The following is a 24,645-nucleotide window of genomic DNA, read 5'->3' as shown; positions in this document are numbered from 1 at the left end:
TTTTGTCTTGTCCCATGAAGAATGCAAAACGTTACGCAACATAAACTCATGTTTAGTTCTATATGTCGCTTTAGGAAAGTAAAATAAAAAAGAGGGACAGTGATCAAGTATTGAAGGAGTGAAACAGTAAAGTATATTCTTATGTATTCAAACACAATATTAAATGTTGCGTAGCATTTAGTTTAGTTTAGCTTAGTTTAGCTCAGGTTAGCTTAGCTAAGTATGTGTGATAGTTGTTTTGTTTTTAAATAACAAAGAGGGACTGTGATCATGTATTCAAACACAATATTAAACAACACAACTAAAATGTGAACATGAACAAAACAACAACGGTATTTATGTTGTGTTGCGTTACGTCTCGTTGTGTTTAGTTTAGTTTAGTTTAGCATAGCTAAATATATTCTATAGTTTGTTTAAAGAAATAAAAATAAAAGGAGGGACTGTGATCATGTATTCAAACACAATATTGGATAAAACAAAACAACAAAACAACCTTTGTGTTGCTTTAAATTTAGCTTAGCTTAGCTTAGCTTGGCTTGACTTAGCTTAGTTAAGCTTAGTATATTTTACAGAGGGACTTTGATCACGTGTTTGAAAACAATATGAAATAAAACTACTGGAAATTGTGAACACAAACAAAACAGCAAAAATGTTTGTGGTGTGTTGAGTTACATTGCGTTGCATTGCGTTCAGTTTGGTTTATAGGTTGTTTTAGGAAAGAAGAAGAGAAATAACTGTGGGACCTTGATATTGTATTTGAAGACATTACTACATAAAACAACTAAAAACGTGAATACAAACAAAGCAGCATAAATATATATGTATAATATATATATATTTATGCTGTGTCACGTTGCATTGCGTTTATATGTCAGCATAAAAGATATACATTTAAAAATAAAAAAACAAAAAGCACAGGACACAGGACAGGAAGTTATAGGTGTCTGGTTAGACTATGAGTAAGAGTCTCCCATACAGCTACGTGTGTTGTCGAGGCTCCTCGAGGTGGGCAGCTTCTGGCTGAGGGTTTGCGGTGTGAAAATGCGACAACGTAGGCCACTACTGTCACAGAGCAAGAAATGAAATGTCAGTTAGCTTTACTGGCAAAACTTTGAACCAATATTTCCTACATGGAGCCATTACCGCACGCAGATGAGCAGCACACACACACACACACACACACACACACACACACACACACACACACACAGATACACAAGATAAATGATGACAAACAATGTTTTAGAATACGATTTTAGTCAAAGATGACACAGTGTCTTGGTAAAATTGAGAAACCTTTATATTTGCATTTAATACAAGGTTTTCCTAAAACCCTGACGGCAAAAACTAAAGAAGGTTTAAACTTTTAAACTCACAACATTATCTCACAGAAGCATCAAACAGCGTCAGTGAGAAATGTTACTGACATACAGTAGTTACTATTCTGACGCTCTGCACAGGGCTGAGATGTGATGTGTTAATGTGTCACTCAGTTTCTGTGGTACGGAGCTCGCATAGGACAGGTGTTTCCTGTGTGTGTGTGCGTGAGTGTGTGTGTGTGTGTGGTGTGTGTGTGTGTGTGTGTGTGTGTGTGTGTGTGTGTGTGTGTCTAAAGAATAGAGAAAGAGAAGAAAGTGTGAAACAGAGCCAAGAGTTAAAGTCAAAAATGATCTTTTGCACAACACTGCTAACATTCGTGCCAGTTCTGGATGCTGTATGCGCTACTGAAGTTTTTTTGTGTGCATGTATGTGTATGTGCAGTGAGTGCATGATTGAGAGGAGACGATAAAAGGAGGCTTCAGAAACTAACTAATGAAACAGCGAGAGGCAAAGAGGCAGTGATGTGCCAGGGAAGTCAGGGAAACGTCTCCTACTGTAATATGAGATGTGTCTTCATCAGGGTTTGGTTCTTTTTATCTTTTTTTGAACAAATCCCATTAAAAAAACAAAAAAAAAAACTAAGAATTACCTCTGTGAGTGTTTGTGCCACAGAGCTCTATGTTGCCCGTAAACCCACCAGTGAAACATATCATGACCTTTTGTTTCACAGGAGTCATTCTGACTTGTCACAGTAGAAATAGAACAAAATAACAATCGATCGTTTCCTTTGAGCCGCTTCAGTCGTGTGGTGTTAGTTCCGCTCGTCCTTATCCCGCTATGAAAACAGCTTCGAAAGGTGGTCTACGTGTCACTGGAGACTGGCTACTATAGAGAGCGTTGGGTTAGTCTCAGCCTTTAATTGAGTTTAATTTAATTCAAATATTGGCAACAATGCACAGACGCTGTCGTCGGAGTTTATGGCGTTCACAGCTTTTACTTCGACAGACAAAAACACAAATTGTTGACGAATCAATGGTATTTTATTTTAGTAAATTACGTTTTAATAATAATCTATAATTGCAAAATTATAAATAAGCATGCTTCACTGTGCACACCGATCAGGCATAACATTATGACCACTGACAGGAGACGTAAATAACATTGACCGTATTGTAACAATACAACGTTCTGCTGGGAAACTTTTGGACCTGGCATCATGTGGATGTTACTTAGACACGTAGCACCCACCTAGACCAGACCAGACCAGACCAGACCAGACCAGACCAGGACCCCCACCCCCCCATAGCAGTGACACTCCTTGATGGCAGCGGTTTAGGAAAACTAAAAAAAGAACAGCATAAGGTGTTGACCTGGCCTCCAATCTCACTAGATCACAGATTGATCAAGTATCCACAGAGAGAGCCCCTCCCATTAACCCACAGGACCAAAAAGTCCCCCCGCTAGACGACACAGGACACCCTCAGAAGACCCATGTCCACTCACTGATGAGACCTACACAACATTACGGTCATAATGTTATACTTGATCTGTGTGTACAAGGCGCCGAACGAACATTTTGTCATTAAAGTTGAGCAATGTGTGAATTTCCAAGGATTTCAGTACGACTTTAACTAAGGCCAAAATTAAATGGCTTGACTTCTGAGTCATAAAGTCTCATAACTTGCAGCCCCTGTGGTGTGTTCACAGTCTGCAGATCAGAGGAAGGAAAAGTGGTCATGACAGGCTGAGAAAAAGGTTCTAAGTAGTTCTTATGTGTCTCTGGCCGTGGTTCTGGTAGAGACATAAAGAAAGAAACCTAAAACGACATTAGGCTGTAACCAACAGCACAACAGGAAAAGGGCCAATAACGTTAACGTCTGACTGGAAAGTACACGTTAATCACATCATTAGTGACTCCTCTGCTTCTTCATCTGACGTGACATGTCGAAATGTCTGCCGTGAAAAAAAATCACCGGCTCCTTGGATAACCTCCCAGAGGCACTTTGAAAACAAAGTACGTACACCCACTACCGGCTGACTGTGAAGTGGCGTACAGCCCCGTACACCACCACCACCATGTGTGTGAGAGAGAGCGACAGAGACAGGCAGACAGAGGAATGGGGCATTGTGGTAGTTGTGGCAGAGCGCACAGTGAGAGATGAAAGATCTGACCACAGCAGGCACTCAAACACGCCGTGTGCTCTCAGAGGCGAACGTTTTTGTCATTTGTCACACAGACATCACCATTAAAGTTCAAGTGTATACTATTGTCTGGCCATGTGACTTCATATATAGTCTGCTGCACTTCCATATATGTATATAAGGTCTGTTTGAGGCCGACCCCGGGACACACTGAGTTTTCTTGTTCTGTTTACGCGTGTTGTGCACAAAGAACGAATGCTGATGCTTCAAGATGCACAAACATGAACTTCATTCTCTTGTAAACATACGGTTCAGCCGGCTCTGTGCATATTCTCAACAAGAGAACAGAGTTGCATGTTCATTTGTAAAGTACTCGGGATGTGTGAAAGTGTTTAGATCCCGAAACCAGCTTATCATTGGTGATTGCTTAAATTATTCATTGGTTTTGTGGATTTTTTTTTTGTGATACAACAGAACAGTTGGAGGACATGAGCTCCTGCCTCCGGCCTACGTGGTATCGCCACGGCTGCATGTCATTTTGTAAGACTACCTCTGCGCGTCTGCTCTGGCTCGTCGATTGAACGTAAACCCGCATGCGCACGCTGGGATGTGGTTAGGTGTTTTTCGGCGTATCCTTGAAAAGTCTGCACGGTGCCCCTCATCCCCAGCAACAGCTCTCAACACCACATGAGGCGGGAACGAGAGAGAGAGGTGGAGATGAAGAGCAGGGGAGAGAGTGAAGTGAGGGGGAAGGAGCCCTTCTTCTTCTTCTCTGGTTCTTTGCATTCCCTGATCGACTTCTTTTGCGCTTTCATTGCTCGTCCTGTCAGAGCATTAAACATTGAACACATCTCAAAGAACGGACGTCAGTTTTTTTTTTTAAGTGAGGCTGTAGGCTGACTTTAAAGTCCTAAAATACTTAAATGACTTGTGAATGTTGATGAAAAGACAGAGAGGTTTTGATCATGTATGTGATCTGAACTACATGACTTTTTGTGTGTGCATGGGTCATTTGTTCTTCTCCTCAAACGGCCTCTTTTCCAATTCAACAGCTGCGTTGTTTCCATGTTTATGTTCAGTTCGTGAGAATAATGCATCATAGATGTGAGTTTGCACATCTGTAAAGCTGGATGCGTTTTACACAAACATCATTACTTTCAGGAAATAGCCTCAAGTCATTGATCAGCCATTAAAAATCTCATTCTCAAATCATTTACAAACGTTATAAAAGTGGATAAATTCAATGGTTTGTAAAAGAGGTCTGATTATTTTTTATGTTATTCACATTTCCTCATATATTTTGTCACCGTTACGATACGCTATAAAAAACATGAGGAGTGTTACGTCGGTCCACCAGAACGACAACTATATCTTATGATAAATGCACATGCAAACCCAATGGTGTGTTCATGTAATAACATAGTAATGAAACCTCTGACAGCGCGTGATATAGTTTATTCAGGACCATTCAGCCAACAACCAACAAAAAGAAAATGGAAAACTAATTTAAATCAAACAAAAACATGTAACGCTCACAGATAACAGTCAGTCAAGTAGACTTTCTTCCCGTTTTTTGATTTGCTAGCTTTGTTTTTATTTGTTTCGTTGCCCTTTTAATGTAAAGCTACAGCGAAGTACACGTGAAAAACCTGTACTGAAAAATAACAAAACTACGTTAAACCTTTAGTTTTAATTAAAAGAAGTTGTTGTTTTTATTAATCTCCCACAAAAAAAAATAAAGATAAATACTGTAAAGTCATGTAGTTAGAAGGTCTGTTTTGTCTTGTTTTCTAAAATGAGGTGAACTGCAGCAAAATGTAGCATAAAAAAATCTATCGAACGCAAAGAGCGACGTTATTTAAGTCTCTTTAATTCATTCTCGGCTCTTTTTGAGACGAACACGTCCAGTTACAGCTCGATTTCACTGATGACTGATGTGGTCAAACTTTAAATATATTTAACATGATGCATGAAAAATACATGGATAATAGAGAAATATATAGACCGTAGACGTCTTCCTCGACCCAACTGTTTATTTGCTGGTCACATCAAATAAAGAAAATAAAAGAAAACACTTTATGTACAGCCTGTAATGTTCAGATTCTTCCTGAGGTGACGCCCTCGTTATCGTATTCTTAATAGTTAAAATCAATGCTAACAAACAGCGACACGCTCGCACCTTTTACTTGCTCATCTCCTTTCAAAAAAAACAAACAAAAAAAAGTAGAGATAAATAGAGTTTTCCTTGTTTGATCTTTACAAAGTGAAAATCACACTGTGACGACTCCGTGCAGCCATAGAAAGGAACCTGGTTGTGTCATTTTATTTGTGGTGATAAAGGCACTTGTTCAGTTTGTTCTGACACCTCTATTGCATTGCTTATCATTTATATGCTTTAACTGAATAAAACAATTTCCATCCTTCGATGCCCCGTTTCAAATTGCTTTGTGAAAGAACAAAAACCCTTCCTCCCAGTAACACCCTTAGATCGCTGAAAGCTTAACGTTTTAAGTTTGAGTTTATGGGCGTCTTAGCGTAGGTTAGTGAAAAAAGGAACCCTACGTACAGTGTGTCAAAGCAGTTCGGGCTCTTGCGCCTCTTCTACAAGGCCAAACGAGTTTGAAGAGCACTCTAAAAAAAGTCATCTCAGCCAACGCCCGAAGGTCAAAAGACCTTGCACTGGTCGATGCTGAACATGCGTCTCCTGGCCCGTTTCTTGGCCTGGTTGACAACCGTCCTCACGGCGTACTCAAACACCTGCTGCACGCCGCGGTTGCTCAAGGACGAGCACTCCAAGTATCCTTTGGCGTGGACGTCGTGAGCCACGCGCTTCCCCTCCGCCGCCGATATGCACCGCCCCCGATGCACCCCGACCTCCCTCTGGTCCGTCTGGGTGGCCACGACCAGCACCGGCACCTTGGGCAGGTTCTCGCGGACCTCGGCGATCCACTTGTGCTGGACGCTGGCCAGGGAGTTGGGGTTGGCCACGGAGTAGCAGATGAGGACGACGTCGGCCTGCTGATACGACCTCGGCCTGATCTGCCGGAAGTTGTCGTTGCCGGCCGTGTCCCACAGGCCGAGGCTGATCTGGATCCCGTCCATGAACACCTCCACCCCGGTGTTGTCGAACACCGTGGGCTTGTAGGAGTCCGGGAAGGTCTCTGAGGTGAAGCGGACCAGCAGGGCCGTCTTGCCGACCGCGCTGTCCCCGACCAGGACGCACTTCACCGACATCTCGTCGAAGTTGTTCATGGTTGCCTCCGGTTATCTCGCCCCCCTCAATATGCTCCAAAGTTAAGTCTCGCTTTTCTGGTTAAGTTCAGATCGACTCGAGGTAGCCACAAGCGCCGATCGCTCTGTCGCCGCTGTACTTCCGCGTGCAGGTGGCCGTTTTCATAACAGGGAAAGCTGAGCCCTGCTCAGAGGAAACTCCATCAGAAGAGATCTCGTCTACAGCGGCTGTCATTCAACTTACTGAGCCTGATTACTGATGCGTCTCCTCAATGTCCTCAAACGTCCGTCAAACCGCAGTGGCAGGTTCCGCACAGTCAGCGCTTCTCCAGAGGCTCCAGCTTCAAAAACCCTTCACATAACCTCTTCGTTCCTCACGTCACCTCCGGTCTCGTCACTTGCGCTCGGGCTTCGCGGCATCGTGGTCAGATTCTGGTCCTTCTCTCTGATCATCGTGGAGATCGCTGTTCTGCCCAGACAGGTTCAGCCTCCCGGCGCTGAAGAGGGAAATCAACCAGAAAAGAGATAGTTAGAAACCGAAAGGACTCAGGACTGATCATTTGACTTGAGCGTCATTTATACCTCCAGCCAACTAACGTATCTACCACGGACGATGAATGGATCAAACAACACCGAAGCGGCCTAGAGCGCTCTATGTAACACAGGGCGGAAACCTTTCTATTCATACATACAGAAACAAGCTGCAATATTAAATCTGTGACACGGTACCGTTTAAATACGGAAGTAAGGATTTGTATGTTTGGGTGTGACCCAGAATACACAGCTTGATCCTAAAGACCGACACAGGTGTTCACGAACAACTTATCCGTCTGTCTCACATCACCGAGGTCTAATATAAGAGCCATGTGCCTCTGGTGAATGTACCCCCCCCCACTCCCTGTCAGATAAGAGCAAGTCTTTATTCCGCAGTTTACGCGACACCGACATGTTGATGCGTCAATGTCTCCGTCCGACACGAACAAATCTCGATAGCTCTCGCCTTAACTAAACATAATCTGCCGTTGGACTCTAATTATTTCTCTGGTGCATTATATCAATAGTTGGATTAAAGTAGATGACACACCAAGAGATAACCTCAAAACCACCTGCCATGTCACACATACACACACGCACACACATACACATACATGCATACACACACACACACACACACACACACACACATACACATAGTCATCTGGATGGAAAGACCGACATAACGTAGATGGGACACTTTAATCAGTGGGTTTCCACAAATGATCTCACCAGAAGGAGATTTGGTTTGATACAGTGAGATTACGGGGAAGGAGGAAAGACGAATTATGAAAAGACAAAGAGAAAGGGACCATCCCTTACAACGCCTTGCAATGAGGCCGTCATAGTTTTGTAATCCACATACTATATCATTTGTGTGTTAGTTTAGTTTAATATGTCCCTCGACAGTACATATATTCAAACTCACATTATTGGGAGGGATTTAAACGTAAAACTCCTGAAATAATTGATTTTTAAGACATTTCTAGGCCTTTTTAAACTACCCATTGCCTATTACGTTAACAGCAGATTAAATAAGACAAATATGGACACATAAGATACAATAATCTGGTATAGAGACAAAGGAAAAGTTGAAGGCAACAAAGGAACAGATGGCTAAGGCCTACCTTTCTTGTCTGTCTCCTCGATCTGTAACGGGCGGATGCTGTTCGCCTCTGACAACTTCAGAAGAAAGACAAAAAAAAGTGGTTTTAAACTCCAGAAACGCTTTATTATTTGTTGTAATACGTCGAAAAAATACGCCAATTATGTAGTCGCCATTGATCAGGAGAACGCGGACGAGATGGAGTATGAGGCACCCACCTAAATATTTGGTTGGTAGTTGAAGGAGGGAAATGAGAAAGTACTAGAAAAGACAAGTACAACGCATCCGCTTGTTGGAGTGTGGAGGTGTGACTGACTGACTGACTGACTTACTGAATTGAGTGACAGAGTCTCGCCTCCCCCACAGCAGCTGTGCTTTAGAATAAGGGTGGTTTTTTTCTGTTGTGGATTTGTACCATTTTTTTTTTCGCGCAGCTTTACGCACAGCGCACAGGTGGAGCAAAGAAATGATTTAAATGATGCAATGTCAGCTCCATTATCAGAACTAATTATCAGAAACTCCCCCTTCAAAAAAATACACCACGCTACATCTGGATAGCTTGTTACATGCGGTAGTTTTCATTGTTAAAGGGGAACTCCATCTTTTTTTTTTCCTCCACCGTCGAGGTGCGTTTCCAGGTGAAGGTGAGATCGAGTTTGACCGGTGACACGTAACCTGCGGATGTGGAGACGCAGACACGTGAATTTGGCTTGAGGCCACATTTACCACTGCTGGTACCACCACCACTTTAAGTGTCCCCCCAAACTGTGGGCGACCCAGTTGCATTCTGGGTAATGTAGGCGAGAGAAAGCGCGCATGGACCGGAAAGGTGACATGTGATTGGCATATTTATTTTAATGGAAGCCCAGTCAGACTTTAAAAACGCTCTTGTTAAATAAACTTTAACTAATATCAGTATATAAATAAGTAAACATTGTTGTGACAATGCTGAAAACATTGAATTTTCACGCAATCTACTACACAAATAAGTATATATATATATCTGACTGTGCCATGATGAAAACGCTTTTATCAAATACAAATCTCACAGGTTTCCATAAATAAATAGAAATAAAAATGCAGGACTGTCAGATTTATATGCATCTGTGTTCACCAGCCATGAAACATTAAGTCATCAATAAATAATTATATCTACTCGTTAAGTGTTTTGTGAAAGGATTTGTTCACACAGCAGCGACACAGATTTATTTTTTTATTGTTACTTGAGGAAACAGAAATATACCGAAAACCAACTCAAATTCTTTAATTGTAAAATATGCAATTAAATAATAAACCATATTAATAATTTGTTTAATTATATATACATTCAGTATGTAGCATGAAACGTTAAAGCTTTTTAATGAGAAACACACCGACAAAAGTTGTAAACAAATAGTGTTTTATTCAACAATACCACTCCCTTTGTAAAACATTATGAACACTTGAATAAAAAAATAATAATAGTAGTAATACAATCTCCTCTTTATAATCTATGTGCGCTCAGCGCTATGTAGTCAGTAAAATCTGTCAACATACCTGTTGCAGGTTTATGGAAAAATATCACAGGAGTAGAAAACCCGGTACAATGTGTTTTTCAAAAGCTACTAGGAACAGGATGGGGAAAAAACGACCTTTAAATACAACGCAGTCACCTGAGTTATAATATATATATATATATATTTGTATTTTTTTTGGACTAAAGCAAGCTTAAATGAACAGTATTGTGTATTGTGGATTTTCTGGACCACATGTTGTTGACTGTAACAATATGAACCAAAGGAAAAATGCTCCTGCTACGTTACCTTCTCAGATTATACTTAACATTAAATACAATTCTTCCACTATGGCTCAAAATACTGTAATATTCATTAAAACCTTCACGCAGGCAGCAAGTACATGATTCAAATAAAGGTCCATAAAATGTTTTGCATTTCGTCTCCACCCCCGGCACCAGAACATTAAATAATTGTTCGACGTGGAGCCTTTCACAAACGTACACGATAAAACATTTTTAAATATAAAATTCACATTCTAGCTTTACAGAAAAATCTGTTGTTCAAATGAAGTCCGTTTTATGTAATCACAGGAGAGAATTTAGACTAAACTCCTAATCATGTTATATTTATGACTGGTGGAGAAAAAGAAGAGAAGGGATGAGTATAAAAACCTATAAAAACTGACTAAGGAGAAGAAGTAAAACAGGATGGAGAGTTTCAAACCGTAAATATTGTAATAGCTGTACTGTGGCGATAAACAGATAAACAGTCCTCCATAGCAGCTTTAATTTGAATTCAACAAACGAGTTGCCGTCACCTCAAAGAGACCAACACAAGGCCCGGCTTTGGCTCCGTGAACCTGTGAGACACGGAGACGGGAGAAAAGGTGGGTGAAGAGGAACGTGTCGAGCTTGCGTGCTGTGTTTTTTCACTTTAGCCTGTGTGCGCGTACCTGTAGTGCTTGTTGGTGAGGTAGTCTATAACAGCGGGGCGGATGCGGGCCACGCCCCCCTGGCTGTGGTTCCCTCTTCCTGTGATGACAGAGAGCTGAGGTCGACACAGACCATGCTCGCACTCTACACAGAAAAAGGGCCAGAGAAGAACAAAACACACACACACACACAAAAAGAGAAAGAACACGGTTAAGAGCGAACTAAATCTGACGGGAGCGAATTAATATATCTGGTTCTGATGTTTCATCTCTGGACTCTCCGTCCGTTTTAAACGTAGAATACAAACACTCGTCCCGACAAATAGTTTACAAGCAGTCGATTATCAGAAAGTAGTTTCCCGACTTACGTCCTCGACCCAGAGTTTTTAAGAAAAGGTGCCACAAATACTGATTCTCGCTCACGTCCATCAGGCTTTGCAAAACGTAAAGTGAACGTCGGCCGTGAGGGTTGTGCAATAACATTGTTGTGTAACTGGCCATGGGGGTTATGTCACGTATCACTCTATATCTTATATCTCGTCTTCTTTTTCTTCTGCGTGAGGATGTTACACCAACTTCTACGTCTGACACTTTGTTGCCCGAGTGTCAGAAACGGATGCACCCCAGGCAGCTCTGTTTTTTAATCGCACAGGTGCTGGGTTTTTATCTTTAGTCATAATTCGTTTTCAGTTACACACCCAACTAGAGAACCAAGTGATGTGACTTTTTGCTTATTGTTCCTCACAACTTTATTTTAGCCTTTATAACTGTTAAGAGGTTTGGTGCCAGACGAGGAGCAGATTTAATTTAATCAAGTGACGTTGACGGTGTTTATTGTTTATTCATGAGGCATAAGGTAAATTGCCACCGGATTAAGAAGTGAACATCTGAAAGGGCCACATAATGTCTATATGTACCTGCAGTTTTGTCCTCTAGGACCTGGGCCAGATGCTCCAGGGCCTCGTCTACATGAAGCCCGTGGAGGTCCAGGATGTTTTTGGGCAGCAGAGACGAGTTGACCCTCTGAAAAATCTGGACGGCTGCTCGGTGATTGGCGTCACGCATCCGCTGGCCGTGCAGGTGTCCCTGCAGAAAGAGGAGACGAGAGTAAATTGAAAGGAAAGATTCGCTCATCGAAATAAACCAGGGATTAAAATCAAGTATTTGAGTGAAGCTTTCCGCCTCAGCCTCTCACCTGTTGTGCGTAAAATGAGGCCACTTCTTTGCGCCCCTGCTTGTAGGCCTCCGCAGCCTTAGCAAAACTCTCCAGCTGTCGCTTCCTCTGTAAACTCGCCTCGGCCCTGAAGTCCTCGTACTCTGGGTCCTCCGTGTCCTGGTAGTTGGGTACAACTGACTCAAGGGGTTTTTGTCTCTGACAAATAAACAGATAATTAGAGGTGTAAATGATGTACGTCCACGTCAACTTCTATTAAAAGTTTTACAGCAGCCTGTACCAAGATACCATGATTGTAAAAAATGTTTTGATAAAATGTTGCAGTAAAATATATATAATGCTAAAATTTAATAGTGGAGAAAACAAAGACACAAAGGTCAAGAAATTGACATGAAACACGAGACTTAGGGTTGGGCGGTATGACCAAAAATGTAAATCACAGTATTTTTTTTTTCATGCATAATCACAAAAGAAGAATTAATGCAGTAGATTAGCTAAGGGAGATTACGGTTTTATTTATTTTCACATATTTAAACTGCTATATCTGTAATAGTAGTGCGACTGACTACCGTAATAATTGTAGTCTCCGCGCAACTTTTTTTTCCCCCTCATTCATAAAAAGCTAAAATTGGGGACATTTTTAGAGACAGCTTTAGTTGGGGGACAGGTCATCCAAAAAGAGGACTGTCCCCAGAAATTGGGGGACATCTGATCACCTTAAAAAAAACCAAACAACCAACATGCCACCTGTTTTTGTCACAAGTCCTCTCGTTCTCATCTTCACCTTTCACGTCTCAACACATCACCTGCAAACGGAACAGTTTGACAATAAAATACACCGGCATGCCAGTATATATTAAAAATTCACATAACAAAAAAAATACCGGTATTCAGTATGAACCTGTAAACCGCCCAGCCCCAGCCAGACTGTGTTTCAAATGTGAATCAGTATAAATTAGTTTTGTCCTCTACTGTTTGTGTCTCTGACTGTGCTGTGAATACCTTCTCCCTCTCCTTGCTGGCTGCTCTAAGGTTGTTAGACCGCGGCGCTTCTGGGGCAACTACCGTCTTCACAGGCTCCTCGTTCAGTAAAGAGCGGAGAAACATCTCTGTCTCTCTTAGTTGGTAACTACGGAAAGATAAACAAGTCAACCTTTGTGCTTCGACACATAGAAAGAACTTCATGGAGCATGTTTGCGTCATCAATCTGTCCCTCACTTGTGGTCTCTGAAGATGTCCTGGAGGAAGTGCCTGTCGATGGTGGGGAAGAGGGAGTACAGCTGGTTCTCCTTCAACAGCGCCGCGCCGTCGCGCCGATCGAGGTCCGCGCGACTCTGTCTGGTCTGAAAGGGGCGGACAGCGGTGAGGACAAAGCGAACAGAGAAGAAGAACGAGATGTGACACAAGCATCCGAAAGTGCGGGCGCGTTTACTTTCTCCACGTTGTGCTGCAAAGCCTGCTCCTCTTTTATAATGTCTCTTAGAGAGACATGCGGCCGGGACACGTTCCAGTGGTCCATGACTGGCATCTGACCACGGGCCTCCGGCTGGTTGACCAGCGACGCGTAACCGTCGGCACTTATCAGGAAATCTGCCGGCTGCGTGCGGTCTGGTGGCCAAGGTCTGGCCACCTGTGAATCACCCCAGTGTGATGAACCTAATCATTCAAAGGTCGACATTTGACGTTTAGCAAACTTTAGCCTCTTCTTCTTTATGTGCTTTATTGATTTCATCTGAGAGTACGTTTTGTGTATGTTACAACTCACTTTCTTGCAGCAAATGAAAGGAAAGAGCGGCTTGTCTTTGCCTTTCCTGAAAAAACATTATTTTACAGTCAGATGAACCAACAAAGACCCGCGCTCACAAATAAAGTATCTTGATGATGGGAAAGCATCGACGCTAAATTTTTACTCGCCTGGATGGATTCCTTCCACTTCTGGTGCAGATTCAGATCCATCTGCACTGAAAAGTCATCATCGGAGCACGTACCTGAATAATATGAACCAGAAAAGACAAATACAGTTGGTGTAAGTAGCAGAGAAATATACAAATTTTTGGGGGTTTACAGACAGATGTGTCCAATGAAGACACTACGTAGCCACGACTGACAGCATAGGCTGCATATTTCACACTGAATGTGACCATAATTTACTAAAAGCACATGATGCAGTTTTGGCAAAAAACTGAAACTAATGACTGAGAGGTAAGTTTGTTTTCTCATTCAGACTTTTACAACGAATGCAGCTGCCCCCTGCTGGCCATTGAAAGGCATTGAAAGAGGTGACTTGAGCACTGGTTTCCCTTTTTAAAGGAAAATCATGTATTACGCAGCAAATGGCAAAACGTAAAAGAGTTGGAACTTTTGTTTTCCATATTCATTTTTAATATACATGAATTCATCTGAGGTCACGTGTAGATAAAGCATCTGGATTATGAAACGTGTGCGTTAGTTACCTGGGTCTATTCCGACGGGACCGAACAGTTCGGTGAGCTGCAGAGCCAGCTCAGTGGGCAGCTTCAGCTCCACGCTCTGAATATCCAGGTGCGAGCCTCCCCTCTCCTTTTTCCTCCGCTTTTCCTCTTTGTCCATCTCCTCCAGTTCCGCCTGCAGGAGCCGGTTAACCTCGTCCATGCTGGCGGCGTCGTCCTCCAGCTCGACCCTCAGCTCTTCGATTATTACCCCGTTATCGACGGTGCCGCACCAAGCTCCGTACTTTGGGCCAGGCTCTGACGTCACTTTACAGTCGGCGTCGTCAGGACTCTCCTCTTCCTTTTTCGCTTTGGCTTCTGGTTGAGGAGCCTTTTCTGAGTCGGGAGTTTCGTGAGGCTGATCTGCGTTTGTAACTGGAGGAGCTGCACCTCCAACATCTGGCACATGTGTATTACTGCCGCTCTCCTCTGTCTCGCTAAGTGCCGATTGCAGGGACCCCTCCTCCATCCCAGCAGTTTCTCCCACTGGTAGATCTAAATGTTGATGCTCATCTAACACATTAGGGTATGAACTGGTTTCGACGGCATCACATAAAGCTCCACCCGCACTCGATGCGTTGTTGTCGCCTTCATAAACTACATCTTCCTCCTCTCCCTCTTCATCTCTAAAGAACCTCTCTCCAGAGTCCAGCAGCAGGTTCGTGGTCCATTCCAAGTCCTGATGGCATTTGTCGTACAGATCTTCCAACGTGTCAAAGCTAACCAGTTTAAAATGACGGCTAAGGATGCGCAGGCTCTCCAGCCGGTCCTGAGTCACCCCCAGCTCCTTCTCCTCCACCTGTGTGCTTTTCTCGTGCACCACTCGGTAGGGCACCTCTTTGCGGCCGGACGGGTGAACCGCGACCGCCGCGGAGACGACGGAGGAGAGCTCCGGCACAAAACGAGAAGAGTCACCGGACAAGACGGTCATGTTGCCGCAGAGAGCTCCCGCAGCAGTGACGGCCGCGTCGGGGTCGTTGTCGGGGCGATTGAGACGCCACAGGAGGGCGTAGTCCTGAGGTTCGGTCTGAGTGGAGCAGCCGGTGTCTAACGGAGACAGGCTGGTGGGCGGCGGCGGCGGCTCCAGGAGGAACTCAGCGACCATGTCAGGGCTTGGATCGAGACTGGTGTCAGGTTTAAAGTTTGGCTTCACATCAATCAAGTCAGTGCCTTCCTGATTGCCGTCGACCTCTTGAGCTTCGGTGTCAGGACAGTCTGGGCTAGTCCACGAAGAGGCAGGGCAGATTTGACTGAAGGTCAGGGCGAGCTTGCACTGTTTCCCCGATCTGCGACTTTGCCGCTGCTTCCTCTCCTGACTGCTTCCACCGAGGGCACCGCTTTCCGTCTCTCTGCCGTTCTCTGACAAGTTACTTGTGTCGACATCCGTGCCCACCTCACCTTCACCGCTATGGCTTCCCTCTCCATCTACGTTTGCCTCCGCAGCTGTGGAGGCGTCTAGTGAATCAGCTGAAAGGGGATTTTCTGCGACAGCCGAGCTCAGATCCTCAGATGTAACTTCCTGACCGATCTCTGAACTTCTTCCAGTCGCCCAGTCCTCAGTTCCTGATTCCCCGACTGCACAGCTGTCAGTGATCTTTCTGTCTAACACACAGTCAGGCAACTCGCTCCTGCCGCTGTTAACGCTGGCTATGTTTTGCTCGCCCTCTTCACCGCTGGGCATACGGTCATAGGATTCCTCGATCAGGTCACATGCCTCACCCTCTCTATCCAACTCTTCTTCAGGATTTGGAGAAACCGAGTGTGAGCGAGAAGAGCTGGTCTGAACTGGGGCTGCACCAGTCTGGATGAGGTCGAGGAGCTTCTGAAACTCGGTCACATGGGGACCTGACTGTATCCCCGTTGTTTTCTCATGATCACTGGCTGGATGATCAGATGGAGAGGCGCCTTCACCTTCCTTACACTGTGTTTCATTATGCCGTTTACTTTTCCTCGCCTGTCGCTGCTGAAGAGCCCCTTCAGAAGGCCAGTCCCCCACAAAATTTAACAGCTTCTCTTCCCCGTACACCATCTCAGCCCCTTCTTCTGCTTCTCTTCCCTTTGCCTCTGACTGGTTAGCATCTTTCACCAGGTCCGCAGGCTCCGTCCTCTCCTCCCGCCTATTTGACCGTTCTCTCCTCACCCTTTGTCCGATCGATTCGGAGAAAGCCACCGGCATTTCTTCCCTACAGCGGTCTTCGTTCATCACGGATTCGACTATACAATCGGGCATCCTCTGGTCCCTGATTGGATGATTCGCCTCCAACTGGGCGTCCAGCTCAGCATCCAACTCCCCCAGATCAAGACCGTCATCTGCTTCAGAAAGGTCAGGGTTGTCTGTAGGTTGGAGCTGTAAATCGAGTGACTCTGTAGATTTGTGGGCGCCGTCTTCCAGCGATTCCACCTCTCCAGAACGTCCGATGGACGACACGTCAGGGAGGGATGAGAATAGCTGAGAGCGGGATTTATCACATCCTTCGATCAATCCAGGCGGACCTACAAGGTCGGGACAAGGTGACGCAGAGGGCGCCGGCCTAACAACAAACAAATGTATAAACAGAAAATAAGATTACATACATAATCTATGCATGAATTTACATTTTCTTTTAGGTTAAACTCAATGTAGTGTGTCATTATTAAGTTTTAGAAACAAGTACACATGTCTTCCTGGGGCTGCAGACACTTGGAAATAGGCTTAGTGCCTTCTACACATCTATATCTGTACTAAGTTACAATGCAAGTCACTGTATTGGACGGATCAGGACACCAATCTACAGTTTGAATGATTCCAGCCTCTAGAGTAGAAGCGTCAAACTCATTTTAGTTCAGGGGCCACATACAGGGGGCCGGGCCTGTTACCCAATAGCTTATTACCTGGTAAATAACGACAACTCCAAATGTTTCCCTTTGCTTTAGTGCAAAAAAGTACAGCTACATGTAATGAACAACTGTGAAATTTCTTATTTTGTCAAAAATTCAGTGTAATTTTTGCAAATTCATCCCACGGGCCAGATTGGACCCTCTGGGTGGCTGGTTTTGGCCCCCGGGCCTTATGTTTGACACCCCTGCTCTAGAGTAATCACATTTTAAGGCTAAACGCACTGTTTCTTCTCCAAAACGAGCCGATGTTTCCACTCGGGCATCTGCGAACCCATGATAGACTGGACTGTGACGAAGCGCTCGTATCCATTCAGCATGCGCCTGATGGTTTCCCCTGGTACATTATGTGTGGTGCGCCTGCAAACGGACGTACAAGCAAGACACAGATGTTAGATGATGTATAAAACAGACGACATCTGGCTGTCTATGCGCAAAAGAAAATTCCACATTAAAACTATGGCACTGTGTCTCTTACCTCTCCAGCTCTTTGGGCTTGCTCTTCCACCAAGTGTCGGGCTCTTTGAACAGCACCTTATATCCATGTCTCAGTGCCTAAAACAGAGAGGGGACCAATCATTTTCCAATCAGTTCATAGTCGTGTACACTAAAACATGACCAGCTTTACTAAATCAAGACAAATGGGACTATGTAAACCTACATTTTTTGTAATAGAAACCATGAGTTTATGTCATTGTATATTATTCTCTGGACCACACAGTCAGCGTTGAAACTAAACTGCATGTCAGAGAATACAGATACAAAAACAAAGGTACTTTAAAAGCCTTTACAGTAGATTTACAGTGATGTTAATTAGATGTTATTTTAAATAACATTTTTATTTGAGTAATGACCTGTTAAATCACTGAATGAGGTCACTGTTCCTGTGGCCCACGTTTAAAAGTACTGCACTATTTATAACCAGTATTTGAAGTTTCTCTGCTGCTGCAGCTTCACATATAATTTGACTTTTATATTTCGAGGTGTAACAGAATAAGGAAAGACAGCCACAGTGAGCTGTTAGATGAAGAGCTGCGTGTTATACTGTATGCACAATCTGATCCTCCTGGTTGCTCACAGAATTAAGGATAAATTATTATTATTATTATTATTGCCTTATAGCCTTTTGTAAAACCATTATAGTTTGTTTTGTTGTGTCCAGAACTCTGCAGCCTTCAGTATTCAACCACATTTGCCGTTACCATCAGTAACTACAGGTGTCCAAAAATCATCCGGGAGATAAAACGATACAAAACAATTAGAGCAGCAGTAGAATTAGTTACTCGCTTGATTTGAGGCTTCAGTGACTGACCTGAACCACATACGGTCTCATCTCCCAGCCCTGCATATTGGTGTTGTCAATGATGATAGGGCTCGTTCTCTTCTCGAAGGCCTCCTTGGCTGTGGGGTAACGATGGCATGGGACAGACAGCAGAAGAGACAATGAAACGATTAATCGGTTTATTAGTACAACTCAGGTCACACAACAGAATATTTTCAATCGGGAATGAATTACAAAGATCAATATGTTAAAAAGTCGCTATTTCCGTGCAGCTTTCGATCAACACATTGCGTGTCCTTTACCTCGTTTGTGATTCCACCCGTGGGCTTCTTCGAGGACAGTGGGGTCAAACAGGAACTTTCCATCACGAATGAAATACTCGTCCGTGCTGAGTATCACTCCTCCGGGGTTATGCTCCAACAAGGCTCTGCATAGACAAACACAGATATGGCTGTAAATGTGTGACTCTTTTGGGGTAAACTTGCTGTTAATCCTTTCACCAATGTCACATCTGACTAATACCTGGAACGGGCTAAAGTTGTGAAAAGTTATTTAGGATTACAGTACTTTAAATTGCCAACAAATAACTTTACATTTAACTAACAGTGTGTTTACCATTTCACAAAAGTGAATACAGATAGAAATATAGGTTTTTGTAGGTTTTTACATGAACAAGATAAACAAACCTAGTGTGGCAGCAGCAGGAGGAGATTAAATGTTTGTTTTGCATTAATTCTTCATGTAAATGGTGTATGACTTTACTGCTGTGTATAAATTAGCAGATCAGACAAACAGCGTTTATACTCAGAGGAAATTCAGAGGAAGGAATAACAAGATACAGACAAGCTAATCAGACTGTCACAGCTGACACGAGAAGTTCTTCTAAGTCCTCACATCCCCAAACCAGATGTTTTTGTACAAATACTGAGAATTAAACAAACTCCCAACTGCAAGATATTGTGGCTTAACTTTTTGTTCAACACAGCAGCTATGTAAATAATCTGTCACCGGAGGACACAGCGTAGCGCTGTTGAAGCTATCAAAAGCATCCTGACCTCGCCAGGGTCGACTTGCCGGATCCCGGAGCCCCGCGCAGCAGCACGAGCAGCTTCCCCTCCAGACGAAGTCTGCTGTGCTGGGGGGCGGCCGCCGGTGGAGCGGCGGGCAGGGCCCAAGACTTTGGGATAGTCGCGGAAGGTTTGAGAGGGGCTTGACTGACGGGAGCTTGGCTCAGCCAAGGGGACGCCTGCCTCGGATGGCTCGGCCAGTTGGACGGTGTTTGAGCCACGGGAGTAATGAAGACCGGTGCCTGGTTTCCACGGATGTGGGGAGAAAATGCGGGCGCCTCGGGGTTCCAGTGGGGCGACGCAGGCGGCTCTCGAATGAGCATGTTCACCTTGGACCTCGCTCCTCCGACTACTGCATCGGAGCGCCCGAGCCCAGGCCTCTCTGAGGCACCGTGGGACGGCTCTTGCTTTTTATACACCTGGAAAGCCGAGGGACGTCCTGAAGCCGCCAGGTCCAGAGGAGGTTTCGGCTTTTCTGCAGAAGTTTCTCCGATCAGATGTGTGAAATCCAACACAGGTCGCTGCCCCTCGGCCGCCTGCTCGTCCCATGTGCTGAGCTGGTCCAGAGGAGAGGAAGCCCCAGACACATGCTCCACCAGATTTCCCACATCTTTAGCAGACGCCTCTCGAGATCCAGGCTCCAAGCTGGACTGGAGCAACTCAGGGAGGGCCTGCTGAGAAAAAGGCGGCGGAGGAAACGGCGCAAGGGACGCGGCGGAAGGTGAATACTTTCCGCCGCTTCGCCCTTCCTCGACGCCTTGCTGCGCGGCCAGCGTCTCCAGCTCCTGCTCGACCAGCAGGTCCAGCTCTTCCGTCAGGAGGTTAGAGGACGGAGGAGATGGTCTGGATGAGTCCGGTCCTGGTTCGGAGAAGTGGCGCGGGCTGAGCAGGGCTGCAGCGGTGCGTTCAAAGCCGGAGACTGGAGGAGGAGGAGGAGGAGGAGGGAGCGGGGCCGCGACTTCAGCAGCATCCGAAAGCTCCAAGAGGGAGTCCATGGCGTTTTCAACTATGACACACAAGTAAAAAAAAAATAATAATAATAACACAGAGAAAGAGAAGTGACGTCATTACATTCATTCCAAGTTTCTAAAACTAAAATTCCAAAGTCTATTCCCATAAACAACTCATAAGAAATACTTTGGCACAGTTTTCTGGTGTTATACAAGTAAACGGAAAGCCCCGGGCCAATTAACACACACACACACACGTAATGGAGCTGTCATTGATGTTATGTTAAGGACACATTGTCTGGCATACGTAACATAACATAACATAACACAACAGGTGCAACAAGTCCACGGACAATGCGTGGGTTTTGTTCACGGTGCTACAACGATCCACGGGACCTCGGGCTGTGGAGCAACGTCATAATCATCGTAAATAGTCCCACGCTGCGGTGCTGTCAGAAGTACCGAGGCTAACAAAGCTACCGGGCTAACTGCTAACAAATAGCATTCCCGATTAAAGTCACGGAGCGGGTTGAATAATAATAATAATAATAACAGCTTCCGCGTGCGGTGACATACCTTTAAAGTCGCACTCGGACAACACGATGAATATAACTTCGGGGTCCAGGTGGGAGAACATCTCCTGCATACTTTTGAAGATTTTCTCCTTGGCCGAGGTGCTGGGTGCAAAAGTTCTCGACGCCGCTGCCCCATCGTACCCCCCGGTCAGCGGGGAGCCCGTGCCGGGGCCGGCGGGGAGCCTCGCCGGGCTCTGTCCGTTCTTCTTCCTCCGAGGCATGATCCGCGGCCGGGCCGAGGCCAACGGTCGCTCCGCATTAGCGGCTAACGACGGAGCTAAGTGAGTAGCTTAGGGAGCTACGAGGGGCTGAGCCCAAACTGTGAGGGCATGCTACTACTGTACTACAGAGACCAAAGTGCAACAACTTCAGCTATGTGGTATCTAACAGCACTCCAAGTGGTGAAGCAATCACAAAATAAAATGTGTGCCAGGCGACACCGCGCAGGTTGGTGGTTGACCGGCGTTTCAAAATAAAAGCCGCGGCTGTTCTGCTGTGGATTTCAATTCAATACAAGATACTCACCGCGTTTCTTCTAGGATTAATCTAGGATTTATACATTCATGAATATATTTATTAATCCCATATTTTTTAATCCTTGAAAGGGAAATTAGATTATGTAATGATCTAGTCACACCATTATTAGAATTACAAAACCTTTATTTAAGGGTATAAGGAATAAAAAAAATATGCAAGTATTGGCATACATACATCGTCGTGCATCGTCACAGTAAAAACAACAAACAGTCCATATACAGCATATATCACACATAGCATAACAAAAAATAAATGAGTGGAAATAAACAGTGATGGGAATAACGGCCTTACAATAAACGGCGTTACTTTTTTCCAGTAACGGGGTAATCTAACTAATCACTATTTCCATCGTTGTAAATTAAATGAAAATTTACTGAAAATTAAATGGGGCGCCTTACAAACTAAATCTTTCAGCCACGGGAGCCGCAAAGCTTTTTTTTGTTTGTTTGTTTGTTTTTATTTTATTTGTTTTTTAGCGATGAGAGGTGGGAGCGGCGAAACAACCGCATAAATGATGATGTTTGGCTAAGGTGGAGTAAGATTTCATGATAATCCAATCAGAGGCAGTGTTCAGGTTACACGCAAACCACACACGCACAAAACAACTTCACACCCATAAACAGCTAGAAGAGGTGAGCAGATTTTGGGCTCTGCGTAGGACACAGTGATTTATTCTAATATCAGCAGCCTTTTGAAAGAGCGAAGGTTTGACAGGTACATTCTTCAGGTCATCAACAAACTACAACTTTATCCCGAGTTGACCCGGGTCGACCCGGGATTTTCGATGTGAAAGCGGTTTATCTACCAGTTGGGGTCTGAGGTGCAATAAATATTAAAAGTTCTGTGTAAGTACGTGTCTATGCGATTCTACTCTATGAAGCTGGCTTGTGAAACCTTCTAAGAAAAAAAATCCAAGTTATTAAACATATTTAAACTTAAAAAAAGAAGAGTAACGCAATAGTTATTTTCCCTGGTAACTAGTTACTTTTATAGTGGAGTAATTCATTTACTGACTCAGTTACTTGTTGGGAGATGTAACTAGTAACTATAACTAATTACTTTTTAAAAGTAATGTACCCAACACTGGAAATAATTGATATTTAAATACAGTATTAGGGAAGTTTTTCATACCAAATGTTATACACAACAAGAATATGTACTTAGAAATTATGTAAAACCACTTAAACACATCTCTTTCCAATTTAAGGGTAGTCAGATTTTATGGTGATCTGCATATTTCTCCATGTAAGAATGTGCCTGTGCTGTTGAATAGAAATGTTCCTCCACTGCAAAAACAAACCACGAGTGGTGTACAACGTCTTAAAACGTGTCCATGCAACATGTATACCAGATTCAACTGAGTCACATTGAATTCTGAATTGCCAACATGTTGAAACCAGATGCAGATTTCGTCAGCTTTCCACCAGGGAGCCTGAGAACAGACCCACAGGGTAAGACGTGGGAATTGGGGGGAAGTATAAGTAGGAAGTCATGTTCACGGGTAAGCAAACAGCATTATGACACAATACTGGGGTCACTTTTGGAAGCTCAGAGGGGATCCAACACCGGATCTCTGTGTATGTGTCACAATCATGAGTTTTATGTAATGATCTAGTTAAATGAAAATTGGATTTTTTTATTTTTTTTTTGGACTAGAAGTATAAATGTGCTTCTAAAATGCTGTTTTAAAGTGTGTCACAGTTGTACCATGTTAAAAAATAAATAATTAAAGTCACTCAAACCAGTGTGCACATGCTCACACACAAACTTATTAGTTAATCTTTACAAACTCAACAAACTCTGGTAAACCTGTTGATCAAAACAACAGATTAATTGGTTAATTTGTATTTTATTTGAACACACTCAGAGTGGGAGGGTAATTAAGGCCGTGACTAATGATAATAATAATTTTTTTTTATTTTTATTATTATTTTTTATCACTGATAATTTGAGATATAAACATGCTTACTGCTAGGTACATGTGGAAACTGATGTCCTTCAATGTGTGCAGCAAGATGTTGGAGATCTTCTACCAGTTACTCGTGGACAGCAACCTTTTCTTCACTGTGGTCTGCTTCACTAAACAAACAGCTAGTCAGATATGGACAACCCTGGTCACCCTCTCCACCACACAATAGACAGACAACGGAGCATCTTATCCAGGACGCTCAGCCAATTTTGTTTTTACAGGAAATATTTCCTGCCTGAAGTCATCAGTCTCCTCATTTGTGCGTGGAAGATGAACTTGGACTGGTCTTATTGTTACTGCAAAGTTTGCACATGGTTGTTTATTGTAAATGAATTTAACTTCTTTGCAATTTAATTTTATATATTCAGTTGTTTTATTCTACTTACCTACCTATTCCCTGCTAGAATCTGATAATGATACAAATACAAGATATAGCCAATGATGTTACATGTCATTTTAAGAATATAATAAGAGGTAGGGCAGGTTGGAAAATTGTTCATTCAGGTAAGAGTATAAACTATATGCGTATTATCCTGCATGCATAAGGTCAGATCAATCAATATAACTTGGTGTCAAAATAAAGTTGAATATTAAAATAAAAATGAATATGATTATTTTACTGCTGCAGAAAAGCAGGTGTTGTGCCACATTCTTGTAATGGGAAAAAGCTGGATGTTACTTCACCTGTTAATTCACAGTTGAACCACCAGGTGTCACTACTTCCCCGGTTCATCTGTAATATAATGCAATGAAGATACTAACAATAATACTAACACTAATACTACTACTACTACTTATAATAATAATAATTATATAATTGCTGGCATAAATTATCGTCACTCGAACCCTATAATATAATCGTATGTAACCAGAGTAGGTGTGAATGGGGAAATCATCACAACCCCACAGCGGGCTGAGGAACAGAAAGTGAAGTGAAGTAAGTGTGTGTTTGTGTATGTGTGTGTAGCTCGTTTCCGACTCCCGCCTTGT

At 43.6% G+C, this 24,645-nt stretch overlaps 2 protein-coding genes across 2 annotated transcripts; both read right to left on the bottom strand.

Moving 5' to 3' along the window:
- Positions 1-4,909: 4,909 nt before the first annotated feature.
- On the bottom strand, positions 4,910-8,792 carry rhoh (ras homolog family member H). Its single transcript, XM_047576639.1, has 3 exons — positions 8,551-8,792; positions 8,355-8,409; positions 4,910-7,190 (listed from the first exon to the last, which is right to left on the bottom strand). The coding sequence occupies exon 3, from the start codon at positions 6,712-6,714 to the stop codon at positions 6,127-6,129; it is 588 nt and encodes a 195-aa protein (XP_047432595.1). The 5' UTR covers positions 6,715-7,190; positions 8,355-8,409; positions 8,551-8,792; the 3' UTR covers positions 4,910-6,126.
- Positions 8,793-9,714: 922 nt separating this feature from the next.
- On the bottom strand, positions 9,715-21,590 carry n4bp2 (NEDD4 binding protein 2). Its single transcript, XM_047579227.1, has 16 exons — positions 21,151-21,590; positions 19,613-20,630; positions 18,860-18,984; positions 18,588-18,676; positions 17,754-17,830; positions 17,501-17,635; positions 14,387-16,932; positions 13,848-13,921; positions 13,699-13,744; positions 13,366-13,589; positions 13,152-13,276; positions 12,936-13,062; positions 11,955-12,131; positions 11,677-11,845; positions 10,781-10,904; positions 9,715-10,687 (listed from the first exon to the last, which is right to left on the bottom strand). Exons 1-16 carry the CDS (start codon positions 21,368-21,370, stop codon positions 10,642-10,644), a joined length of 5,322 nt encoding a protein of 1,773 aa, XP_047435183.1. The 5' UTR covers positions 21,371-21,590; the 3' UTR covers positions 9,715-10,641.
- Positions 21,591-24,645: the final 3,055 nt, after the last annotated feature.

The sequence above is a fragment of the Mugil cephalus genome, chromosome 2 (assembly GCF_022458985.1).
Source record: "Mugil cephalus isolate CIBA_MC_2020 chromosome 2, CIBA_Mcephalus_1.1, whole genome shotgun sequence".
NCBI classification, from domain to species: domain Eukaryota; kingdom Metazoa; phylum Chordata; class Actinopteri; order Mugiliformes; family Mugilidae; genus Mugil; species Mugil cephalus.
Note: the sequence above shows the minus strand (reverse complement) of the source record. Positions and strands in the feature narration are given on the sequence as shown.